The 12,532-nt window shown below is 46.3% G+C and overlaps 1 protein-coding gene across 11 annotated transcripts in view; it reads left to right on the plus strand.

The window, feature by feature from the left end:
• The first annotated feature begins 3,457 nt into the window (after nt 1–3,457).
• gpat2 (glycerol-3-phosphate acyltransferase 2, mitochondrial) overlaps nt 3,458–12,532 on the plus strand; it is a 29,373-nt gene continuing 20,298 nt past the window's right edge. The window contains exons 1-8 of one of the 11 annotated variants that reach the window (XM_069180811.1): nt 3,458–3,736; nt 6,206–6,382; nt 7,733–7,793; nt 8,087–8,203; nt 11,069–11,176; nt 11,417–11,490; nt 11,654–11,764; nt 11,991–12,146. In XM_069180811.1, coding sequence (XP_069036912.1) covers nt 8,147–8,203; nt 11,069–11,176; nt 11,417–11,490; nt 11,654–11,764; nt 11,991–12,146 — 506 coding nt within the window. In that variant the 5' untranslated portion in view covers nt 3,458–3,736; nt 6,206–6,382; nt 7,733–7,793; nt 8,087–8,146. The other 10 variants (XM_069180819.1, XM_069180820.1, XM_069180806.1 and 7 more) reach the window with 10 other exon arrangements.

A 12,532-nucleotide genomic window follows, 5' to 3' on the forward strand; every position in this document is an offset into this window, starting at 1 on the left:
TGGGCACTGTTGGACTAAATTAATCTAATAAATGATGCATTCCTTTCTCCCCCTCCTTCACCCCTTGTCAGAACATAGGTTAGAACTGACAGGTCATTAGTGTCACGCCCCACACTCTCCCTCGCAAACGATGTTACATTCCCGGAACCTCTGCTTCCCAATCTCATCCCTTATTGAACCCAGCACATTCTCACATGCATCAGATTCCTCAAATTCTCACTCCCTAACCAATCATCCAATCACACCCCTTTCCTTTCAGTATTTAAACCCCCCTTCGCACACCTTCCCACGCTCACTATTGAGAAGCCTATCTTAGTATTCTCCAGTGTGCGTTTCCTAACCTTTTTTGACTGATCTCCTGTTATGAAGCTTCTGCTTCTGCTTCTGCTTCTGCTTCTTGACCTCGCCTTCTGGATTTTGCCTTTTGAATTGTTACTGGACCCTTTGCCTCCCTTATCGACCCTGCCTTTGGATTTTGTCTTTTGGATTGTCCCTTTGCTACTCTGTGTCCTGTGGGATTCCGGTCACGCATAAGGATCCTCCTATTCCACGTATTGGTTTCCTGACAATTAGACCTTTCTGGCCTGTTTGGATTCAGTATTTGCAGGCAGCACTGCAGTGTGGCTGTCACTGCTGCTGCCTCACATCTCCAGCCAGAGTCCTGGGATTAATGCTGCTCTTCGGGCTCTTGTCTGTGTGGAGTTTGCATGTTCTCCTCTTGTTCACGTGGTTTTTTTAGTACTTCAGTTTCCTCCCACAACCCCGCACCCTGCAAGTTAGCCATGACCGGCTGCTCTAAAGTGTCTCCCCTCTTCATGATCTGACTATGAATGAAGTGGCCTGTCTGCCTTCCTCCTCTCCACCCCGTTCACAGGGTTTGGGACAAGACAGAGATAAACGGAATCTCATGAGCATGTTACGCTCAGACCCGTCAGGGTTTTCATTTCCAGCCCAGAGCGTGTGTGGAAGAGAAGAGGGAAAACCGTGCACAGACACAGGCATGCTGAGTGGCCTGTCCTTGTTCTGTACCCTCTTATGTTCTCATGCTGGATGAGCTGAGCCCCTGCTGCCTCCGCAGATGGCCCTGAGTTCGAGGGGTGCAATAATTGATCATTTTTGAAGGACCCTGAATAAACAGAACCAACGGGTTCATTAAAGTGGAGCCTCGTTATGCAAGCTCTCGACCCAGGCAACCTAAGCCTATCGCACGCAGCTGGGCTTTTGTTTCCACACTTGTCCATTATTCAGAGTACAGTACAATTCTGCATGCAGTGCCAAGTTCAGGGATGCACACATAATCACACACAGATATGGGCATGGAGACAGGCAAACACACGGCAGAGGTTGCAGTAGCAGTAGCAGGGGTAATAGCACAGGTTGCAGTAGTATTAGCAGTAGTAATAGCACAGGTTGCAGTAGTATTAGCAGTAGTAATGGCAGTAGTAATAGTAGAGGTTGCAGTAGTATTAGCAGTAGTAATAGCAGAGGTTGCAGTAGTATTAGCAGTAGTAATAGTAGAGGTTGCAGTAGTATTAGCAGTAGTAATATCAGAGGTTGCAGTAGTAGTAGCAGGGGTAAGAGCAGAGGTTGCAGTAGTATTAGCAGTAGTAATGGCAGTAGTAATAGCACAGGTTGCAGTAGTATTAGCAGTAGTAATAGTAGAGGTTGCAGTAGTATTAGCAGTAGTAGTAGCAGGGGTAAGAGCAGAGGTTGCAGTAGTATTAGCAGTAGTAATGGCAGTAGTAATAGCAGAGGTTGCAGTAGTAGTAGCAGTAGTAATAGCAGAGGTTGCAGTAGTATTAGCAGTAGTAATAGTAGAGGTTGCAGTAGTATTAGCAGTAGTAGTAGCAGGGGTAAGAGCAGAGGTTGCAGTAGTATTAGCAGTAGTAATGGCAGTAGTAATAGTAGAGGTTGCAGTAGTAGTAGCAGTAGTAATAGCAGAGGTTGCAGTAGTAATAGCAGGGGTAATAGCAGAGGTTGCAGTAGTAGTAGCAGTAGTAATGGCAGTAGTAATAGTAGAGGTTGCAGTAGCAGTAGCAGGGGTAAGAGCAGAGGTTGCAGTAGTATCAGCAGTAGTAATAGCAGTAGTAATAGCAGAGGTTGCAGTAGTAGTAGCAGTAGTAATAGCAGAGGTTTCAGTAGTAGTAGCAGGGGTAAGAGCAGAGGTTGCAGTAGTATCAGCAGTAGTAATAGCAGTAGTAATAGCAGAGGTTGCAGTAGTAGTAGCAGGGGTAAGAGCAGAGGTTGCAGTAGTATTAGCAGTAGTAATAGCAGTAGTAACAGCAGAGGTTGCAGTAGTACCAGCAGACATAATATCAGCAGCAGTAATAGCCCATCTATGGAACTTGGCTAGTATGTGTTAAAAGGCTAATGACCAAGGAACTTGAAACTACGCGTTGAAGCCCTACAGCCTCCTGATTATTTACTGTCAATGTATACTAAACCAATGATGGGAAAACTGTTCACGAATGTAAAAAAACGTGGTTTATTTTTTAGTAAAAGGCCATCAGGAGAAAATCATTACAACTTATAATTTCTTAGTTTGCTAACAGCTACTGCATTATTTATCCCATTCTATGATTTATAGGGCAATTACATATTTTGAATGTTGTAAAAAGTTAAATACATATATTTGTGCATTGAACACCAATCACAATTAGACACAAACAAGGAAAGTTTTTGTGCCACATTTATTCTGCGAAGTACTAACAAGACACAATAAAAACTGTAATCGTGATGAACTTTTTTAAATTAGCATTATTGAATGTGTAATTATAAAGATTTTAAATTAGCATTATAAAATGCACAGAAGTGCAGCGCTTTCACGCACTTTTGTTGTATTTGAACGCAGTAATAAATTATGTATTAATTTGCCTGCAAGCGCGAATAATTGTATCTCATCAATCTAATTTTCTATGGTCGGTGCCTCCTTACCTCTGTAGAACATCGATTTTATAACAATAATGTACTTTTTGAATATCGATTAAAAATTACATAGAAAGCGTGAGGTCTTCTAACTCCGAACGAAAACGTCTCCACCACACCGTTCGCGATCCCTACACCTCAAGTCCCAAATGAAGCACGATGCGTTGATAGAGTCAATGAGAAAACGCCTTATTAGTGATTAAATTCCAACAAGATTCAAAGAAGGTGGTTTCTACTGCAAAATCGTCACAGGGTTTTTATGTTTATTTAGGGCATTCTTAGCTTGTGTTCCGTAGAAAGAAAAGAGGGCACAAATCTGGGTTCTTTTCGCAGTTCTCACGATTTAAAAGTGAATTTTGACTATAGAGTGCGTAGTTTCTACGCTGATTGAAAAGACTCGCATTCCGAACGGTAGTTCAGTTCTTATGAATGTTTGAAACACTACCGAGCTCAAGCGAGCCTCTTGGTCGCTGGTTGAGGAAGCGCGTTGCCACCTGTTCACGTGATTTCAAGCCGCCTGTGACGTGTTTTCCGGCGTGGGCGAGACGATTGGTGTTCCGGGAGCGCAGGGACTAACTGTTCGCTTCTGGGCGAACCGTCATCTCATACCGTAGTGGAACATCAAAGTGCCAGAACTGCAACGTGTTGCTAGCTGCCTACAACCTACAAAGTCGGTAATACTCCCCTTTGTCTTAGCTTTGGTTGTGAAAACGTTGCCTTTTCACGATTATTAAAGACTGCGGTTCGTAGTGCGCCATCAAAGCTTCTATTAACGCCACAGAGCTCGTCGCACTGGGTTTTGCGAGGACGAGTAAGTATTTCAACAAGACTTATGCTGTAAGCACAAACAAAAAAAATGACGCTTTCTTTTTCTCAGGAATTGCATTGGCAGACATTATGAGCTTGACGCAGTCATCGTGTCCCGCTGTGCGTCGCCCGGACCGTTTGGGTCTGTTGAAGACCAGCTACTAAGATACAATGACTACAAGAAACGGAGCTTCATTTTCTATGATTGATTACATTTTCAAAAATGACATCACCTCCCTTTCAGTGACAGACGCTCACACCACAAGCACACTCTGATGACTTTACTACAGTCATGCTCACAGCACTCTTGCATCTTAGGCGGCGTTTGCAAATCCTTCACTCTTGCGGTAACGGCCCCGGTTTAATTCCTGGGGAACTGTCTGCGTGGAGTTTGTATGTCCTTCCCGTGTTCACATGGGTTTGCTCAGGGTGCGTTCCTTCCACAGTCCAAAGACATGCTGGCAGCTCAAAAGGCTTCTGCGAAATCAAGGCTCTGGCGTGCGTGGCAATGTCTGTCTGTGTGGGCCCTGTGACAGGCTCGTGTCTCCTGCCTTGTGCCCGTTGCTTGCCGGTATAGGCTCTGGCTCCCCCACAGCCCTTCATTGGCTAATGCACTTAGGAAATGGATGGATAATGTATCTCTCACAGTTAGTATTAGCTAATTGCAACAAGCTAATACTCGACATAATTTGCTGAGATATGGGGAAGGTTCAAAGGGCAAAGGTCATATGAAGCCTTTGTGTGTGGCTGAGTCTTTGACCTTTGTTGGTCCAGCCTTGGTGGCCCTAGCCAGAGTTGGTGAAATCAAGTGGCTTAAACTGCGATTTTAAGTGGGCAGTTAAAATCGAATTGATCTCACTTTTAAAAATCTACCTTTCAATATCAGTTCTCAAGAAATGACAAGAAGTACATTTTAAAAGCCCCCTTTTAATACAAATGTATATTCTCACTATGGAGTAAAGCTTACTATGAACCCGATCTGGGGTGAATGTGATGAAAAGGAGGAAGGTAAGGGTGTGGCAGTCCGTATTGAACGGCATTGTGGTCACAGTCGTGAGAGGGGCTTGTTCGATGCTCTGTGCTTGAATACCACTGGGCTGTTGGATTGAACCGAGCTCAGTGCTGTGTTGCGTTCTGTCTGACCTGACGGGGCTCTGGGCTTGGAGATCCTCGCTGCTCTGCTGTGTCTCCTGTCTCCTTCCTGTGTTAACGGTGGCAATGGCAGTGCCCGTTCTGTTCGAGGTGTTGCGAATGAGATTGCTGGACACACGATGCCCTACGGGTGATCATAACCTGACCAGAAAGCTTGTGTTGTGAGCCAGCTACTGGATATGCATTTGCCACAAACGTTAAGATGCGGTGTCAGACCCGAGCTGCTGAGAGAAGCTTTGTTCCCAGCTCCCTGCTCAGTGATGATTTTATGTTCCCAATAAAGATGGTTTTCCATTTGACACTTGCACTGTTGCTAACAATGCCTGCTGTCACATAACTGCTTGTCTGATGTGTGAATGGTAATAAGCTTGCAGTGGTAGCAGTGGCAGGTGTGAAATATTTTTTTTTTTGCACGGGGAAGGAAAGCGTTTTTGCCAAATTATCCACTCGGCGGCGAGTGACCGGACTGAAGGCAGTTCACAGGTGGAGCTCAGATAGAGCATCCTGGCCGGAAAGCAGAAGGAATATGCTGTTCCAAGATGGGGGCGGGGCGCCTGCTGTCTTTCGTAGCCCTGCAGTATAAGGAGAAGGATCGCAGCCCACACGCCGACACACGAAAGAGACTCAGTGGAAGGTCGCTCTCTACCCTGGTGTACGTGTGTATAAACTGTACTTCAGTTTGAATTCAGAAGAGGCACTCAGGCAAGTCAGGCTGTAAGCCCTGATGTTTTATTTATCAATTCAATATAGGACTGAGAAGCTGTTCGCACTGCATTAAAAAAGTCTTTTACCAGGTTAAAATTGACAAAAGGATTCTTTCTGAATTCACAGCATGTTCCTTTAGCGTTTCAGGACCAGACTTTAATTACTCTGCGTGTTTTTTTTATTCAGCAGAGTTCGTGATTCACCTGAAGGGAGGATGTGACTGTACAAGCGGCTGTCTCTCGTGCCCCCCCCACCCCCCACCCCCCATCCTTTCTCCTCCTCCTCCTCCTCCATCCTCCCCATTTCAGACAATTACCCAGGCTGCAGGATAAAAGCTGCCACCTCAGGCTTTTGACATAACCATGCCGGCATCAATCTGCCAGAGCAAATGACACTTTAGAAATTTTAATAACTCTGCGCAAGCCGGGGAAAAAAAAAAGGCTAAGTGCATTAGCGCACATTACCGCGCGCGGATCCTCCGCCCCCACACGCTCTGTACGCCTCTTTCCCTCTTTCCCTTTCTCCCGCTGTCTCCAAGTGATACCTGCATGTTGTTCGGAATAAGGCCTCCCCTTGACTATGCCCCCTCAGCTCTCGGCTCCTCTGTCTCCGTCAGTCCAGCAGGGCTCAAGGTGTGAACACATACATAAGAGCACAAGACGGGTCACAAACGAGAGGAGCCATTCAACCCATCTGGCCTGTTCAGTAGCAGCTAATTGATCCGAGGGGCTCGTCCAGCTGTTTCCTGAACAAAGTGGGGCTGGGCTTGTTCCCTACTCCCGCTACCCTTTGGGTAAAGTCTCAGCTTTAAATATCCTCTGGTTCGTGTTTCAGTATTGACAAACAGGTTCTGTCACCCTGTCAATGTTGACCATTCCCTTAAGACCTGGGACTTAAACTTAAGTGCTGTCTAGTTGCTCTTCTTTTCTGTGAGACGTAAATTGCACACGATATCATAAATGAGGACTTACTAGTGTTTTACACAATTTTAACATGGCACCCCTTCAGTTACATTCTGCACTTTTCACTATATATGCTAACAGTGTTTGCTTTATTAATTTTTACTACATTGTCAAGAGGATGTAAGCAGTGACACACTTAGAGATTTAAAGTAGACTTTAAAACTTTAAGACTTAAAGTAAGTCATAAGTAGCCTCTTCTAGATCAGCGTTTCCCATTTTGTATTTCTACTGTGTGTGTACTGCCTGCATGCAGACCAGATCATCAGAGAGCGTGTGTAGAAAAGTCAGGCCTTGGTGGGGTGTAACACTGGCTGCTCAGCGCCAATGGGTTGTGGTTTTGGGTCGGTAAAGTAAGTAGGATCTGGCTATGGAAGGGAAAGGATCCCATTACAGTGATTGGAGAGAGTAAAGAGGCTTACCTGAATTTGTTCAATCAGAGGCAGGAATATTGTCTTCCGTTTTGGTGATTTAATAAATAGTAGTGCTTCCAGGTTACTTCCTGATTGAAAAGGCTTTGCCATTTGTAGAAGAATTGAAGGAGCTCGGATTGTCCAGTCTTGAACACAGGTGATGATGTCTTGAAAATCAAAGAAGGAGTACTTCAGAGTCAACAAGGAAATGTGGGCTGTGGGACAGCATTGCAAATTAAGACGTGACCTGTTCAGAGCCAAGTTTACAATCTGAGTTTGTAAGTTTGACAGTAACTTACACTTGGATTCACTTGTTGTAATCTCAGATAAGGCCAGGATAGGTCTGTAACACAGACAACAGCCAAGACTCACAGCATTCACCAACCCTGAATCAGGATAGCTGATCAGGAAATCACTGGTGAGGGGTCCTCTGTTTTTTGTCCTAAAAGCAAAGTTCTAGGATCCAGTGGATGTGGATCTCCTAGGCCTTGATTTCTCACCTTCCCACATTGGGAAGCTTATTATCACTAATGCAGGTTTAAAGAGAACTGGCAAGAAACAGAAGCCTGCTGGGGGCTTTGTCTGAAAAGCACCACTGTTCACTGCCCGGGAGTGTGGAGGAGGCACGCGCAGTTCCCGATGGCCCAGTGTGAACTTAATAGTCAGTCATGTTTCAATTAAGAACCTTCCCTACTGCAGTTTAGTCTTTACTTGCCTGACTGTTCCTGGCCCCAGGTGAGCACAGTAGCCTTTATCTGTCTCTCCCTGCAGGTACCTACCTGACGCATGTCCTTACCTGTTGGCAAAAGTGCACCGCTCATTTCTGCATTGGGTACGTAGAGGGACACCCCTCCTTACCTGTCTGCCTCTGTTGAGTGTTGAGAGGCATGGTCCTCACGGTGGACAGTTTATAACTGTCGCACAGAACCCAGGCAAATGGGCCGTTTTTATTTTAAAAACAGGATGCCATTACATAGGTTTACAACCACTCTCTTTCAATGTGTGCCTGATTTCTGTACCTGTTGCCAGATGTATACTCTGTGTGCCCGTGAATGAATAAATAACCATTACTCTGTACCTGTGCTGGGGTATCTAGGAGATCACTCTGTACTTGCTCATTAACAGCCCTCTCTGTGCTTGGGCCCTGGTGTGGAAGACTCTGTGCCCAGCGAGGGAGTTCCCATCATGCCTCTGGACAGAGGAGACGCTGACTGTCTGCAGTCCCAGACGCAGAGATCCTTGGTGAGCCTCCCCGCTCTCACGGTCTGTATTAGGTGGACATTATTAATGAGGCAGCTTCTGGCCCAGTTGGACTCGAGCTTATCCACTGCCACTAGGTCTCACAGGTTCCACTAGTGGTGGTCGAATTCTCTTTCTGACGTTGGGTTGTAAACCATTGTTAATAAGATATATATGCCCTTTTCTACAAAGTCTACAATATCTGTAGCCCCACACAAAGATTACCGGCGCCTCCAAAGTAGTTAATTCATTAGGAATTCAAAGGGATGCAGTTAACAGACTTTAGATATTGTGTTCCTGCAGTGTCTGCCACCTCTGTAGAGCTACAGATCCAGATATCAGGGACACCTGGTGCTTTCATTTAACGAGCTCGTTAGAGCATCTTGAAAGGCTGTTCGCACCGCAGCTCAAAGGTTGGCACCCCTCCACCCCTGGCAGAGAAGAGGGGGTTGGCATGCTGTTTTGCCTGGCATGCAGAGCCCTTTCCAGGGTTTCCACACGCACGATTGGTGGGGCGGGGTGGGCAGGGGCTGACTGTCGGCTCTGATTTATTTCACAGAGCCAGCACAGACAGGAAGAGAAGCCGACAGTCTGAAATCTCCACCCGCTGTCTGAAATGGTGCGTTGCGGGCAAAAGCCCTGCAGATGAACGGATTATGTTGTGCGAGGGGTTTGCACGGGGTGATGGGCATTGCGCTTGTTTTCAGATAGGAAAACGTTTCAGAGCTTTCAGCCAGCAGGGGTGTTTGTTAGCGGTGTCATGTCTTTCGGTGTGGTACACAGGTTCACGTTGTAGTTCTCTTCTCAGGCTAAAGGCTTAAAGGCTATAAAGGCTTAAAATGCAGGGACAGTTCTCAGTTGGCTGTTCAGCAGAGCTTGCAACAGAGATCAAACTTGCTTTGTTTGTGTTATAAAATAAAATAAAAAATCACAAAAAGCCAAAAACCAGAGGCAGCTGGAAAAGCTCAGGTTTTGCCAGCGTAAAAAGAAGTAATTTAGATTTTTGGCTTGTGTTCTGACTGAGCTGCAGTTTATGGTGTGGATGCTAATTATTGTCCTGAAACTGAAAATCAAGTCAAAGATTAGTGTACTGAACAACTGCAGGAGGCTCATGAGCTCTGAGCTCATTTTCTACAGATTGGAAAAACAGTTATCTGTTCCATAACGTATGATAAAAACAGTCTGGAGCGTAAAGGACAGAGTTTTTATTACAGGCAGCATAGGAATATAAGAAGTGCTGAATGGATTCCTCTCATTTGTCACCTACAGTATCTATAATTTGGTAGTTAGCAGTGAATTGATACAAAGATCTCATTCAGCCTGGGTACCTGCTGGGAGGTTTGTTCCAGACTTCCACAGCCCTTGATTCTCGTTATTTGTTCATAAGAGGTCTAAGCAGTGCTAGTACTGGGATGGGAGACCTCTAAGGAAAGCTAGCTTGCTTTAAGGGCTAAAAATGTAACAAGGCTGTGCTTGAAAACACAACAAGGCTTGCTGACGTTATCTGACCACTGTAAATTGGCCTAACGTGCGTGATTGCTGATTCCAAATGGGCTGCAGAATATCGATTGAGTGTCTTAGGAGCAAAAGGAGAAGTTAAGAAAAGGACCATCTGTGGAGTGCTGGTATACCTGCTCTTGTCTCGTACACGTCTACAGTGCACACATGCTGCTCAGGCCTTTAGGTGAGATCCACAGCCCTCCAGTGGTCACTATACAGCCCCGCAGGAGCATTTGTGGAAGAAAATAAGAAATGGAAAGCAATAAAATAAAGCAGTTTAGAAATTGCACAGACATTTTGGAAATCGTCCAGTTTGGAAATACCATCATGCGTATATTTTTTTTATCGTCCCCAGAAGCCTCGTGAAGTCAATAAACTGAGGTGATGTTGAAAAACACTATAAAGTTTTCAGGTTTTTATGAAGATTCAGGGAGGTGTGGACCTTGATTCTTCTACCTTGTGTAACAAGGGCTGCACAATTCACATTTTGCTAATAAGAAGAACGTATTGGGTACAGCCCAGAGGAATCCATTTGGCCAGTTTTGCTCCTTCGGCTGCTTGTAAGTGCCATAATTGATCCAAGGATTCAACTAAATTTACGGCCGTGCATCACAAGCATCCTTTAGTGCCCTGGGAGGAGTAGGGCTGGGAATCGTGGTGCTTTCCAATCCGGCAGTGACAACTGTGGCCAGTATCCTGCAAGCTGCAGTGATGTAAGTGCACCTCTGCTTGGGTTGTGTCAAAAGGTGACTGGCTCTGAGGCGTGCTGGAGGAGCATGTACACAGGCCTCGTTCTTGCCGAGACTAGAAGCAGTGAAGGGTTGTTGTGTCACTTTGTGAGCGCGAGTTCTAATGTGGACTGAGCATGGTTTTAAAGCTCTGGTGTGTCAGTTGAGCACCAGAGATCTACCCAATCAAGCAGATTCAAGATGATTCACCATCATCTTCACCCTGAGGGTGAAATTTATCAGCTGGCCCATGTCCGATCTCGGTTGATGGTTTCAAGCACTTAAGATTTTAAGAAAACTCCAGGCGTGCTGCAAACTTTGGCTCAAATGCAGTGCACACAGCTTCAGCTCCCAAAAGGTGTTTCTGCTTCGTGAAACCTAGAACTCCCTGGCCTGTTTGATTGTACAAACCTCTTATCCCCGGCATGAAGTGCATCTGATGTTGTTTTATTTCCCTTTCTAGGGAGATTCTGAATGATTTGCTGTAATGGACCATAAGAAATGCATTCCGGATGCAAAAATCCATCGTCTGACATTGTAGGCTTCCCCAGTGTCGCTAGGTGCTCGACCGAGTTCTGACGTGGAGGGAGACCTCTGCCGTTTCCCCATTCCTGTTCCATTTCTCTCCGGCTGTGCTCAGGTCTTCTGGGGCCTGAAGATCAAGAAGAAGCTGAAGGCCGTTCCGTTCTTGGGGAAGGTCCGACCGACAGTGGGGCTGTGCTGTCACCAGTGCACCCCTGACAGCCTGGTGAGACTGGGAGGAGGGGGAGGGTGGAGGAAGAGGATCCGAGGGGGAAGGGCAGGGAGGGAGGCAGTTGACGTCTGTGGACAGTTCAGGTCTTGCAATGAGCTTCTAGACTCTTGCTTTTATTCTTCAGACCTGATGATGGAGTTACTCTCTTAAACAGGCCTCTCATTTGAGGACGGGCTGATCTCGTCTGTTTAACTGAGAGCGTTCTGTACAGCACGCATCTCTGCTGTGTTACAGGGCTTGAAGCTCCTGCGGTCATCCCCCTTCCTGGGCTTTAGGAACATCCTCTGCGTGAACGAGAGTCTCACCAGGTACGAAGAGTCCGAAGATGGCCCAGTACAACCAGAACCATTTGCTTTTCTGTGGAGCTCATGGACAGGTATTCGCAGTGCGGCGACCCTCTCCCTCACTCATTTTCTGCCTCTTCTTTCTCCGTCTCCTCCCTCGTTCCTCTTTCCGGACTCTCTCCCCCAGGTACCGGGGCTGGCTGGTGCGGAGGGTGTGTTGTGTGCTGTTCGTGGGGCAGTGCAGGGTGTACCCCAGCCCTAGAGGAGACCGGGCACCCAGAGTGATCAGCAGCAGCAGGTGAGAGAGCGAGGAAGTTCCAGAACTCGCAGAGCAGACTGGAATAAAACCGATGCCTAGAGCTGCATTGATGTTTAAGAGACGTGACAGGAATGAGAGTAAATCCCCTGACAGAAGCATTTGCATATTGGGAACTTAATGAGTGTCCTGAAATTAAAAGGTTTCAATGTTCTTTCCAAAAGTTGTTTTTTTTTTTCTTTGCCCTGATTGCTTTGTGCTTTTTCAGGGTACAGAAGGCGTTGACCCTAGGAGGGCCAGGAGAGGGCGCTGTGGCCAGCGATGGCAGCTCTGCTGGTCTGCTGGAGTGTGGAGAGGCCAGGAGGAGGCAGGCTGAGCACATGCTGGCCACGGTCAACACCTCCATCTGCCCATGGCTGTTACGGTGTGTGTATCGGGGAGTTTGAATTTGTGTGTGGATCTGATGAAGCTGACAGTATCGGGGAGTTTGAATTTGTGTGTGGATCTGATGAAGCTGACAGTATCGGGGAGTTTGAATTTGTGTGTGGGCCTGATGAAGCTCATGGTATCGGGGAGTTTGAATTTGTGTGTGGGTCTGATGAAGCTGACAATATCGGGGATAACAGGGAGTTTGAATTTGTGTGTGGATCTGATGAAGCTATCGGTATCGGGGATATCGGGGAGTTTGAATTTGTGTATGGGTCTGATAAAGCTGACAGTATCGGGGAGTTTGAATTTGTGTCTGGGTCCGATGAAGCTGACAATATCGGGGATAACAGGGAGTTTGAATTTGTGTGTGGATCTGATGAA

This window comes from Lepisosteus oculatus, chromosome 2, assembly GCF_040954835.1.
Source record: "Lepisosteus oculatus isolate fLepOcu1 chromosome 2, fLepOcu1.hap2, whole genome shotgun sequence".
In the NCBI taxonomy this organism is placed as follows: Eukaryota; Metazoa; Chordata; class Actinopteri; order Semionotiformes; family Lepisosteidae; genus Lepisosteus; species Lepisosteus oculatus.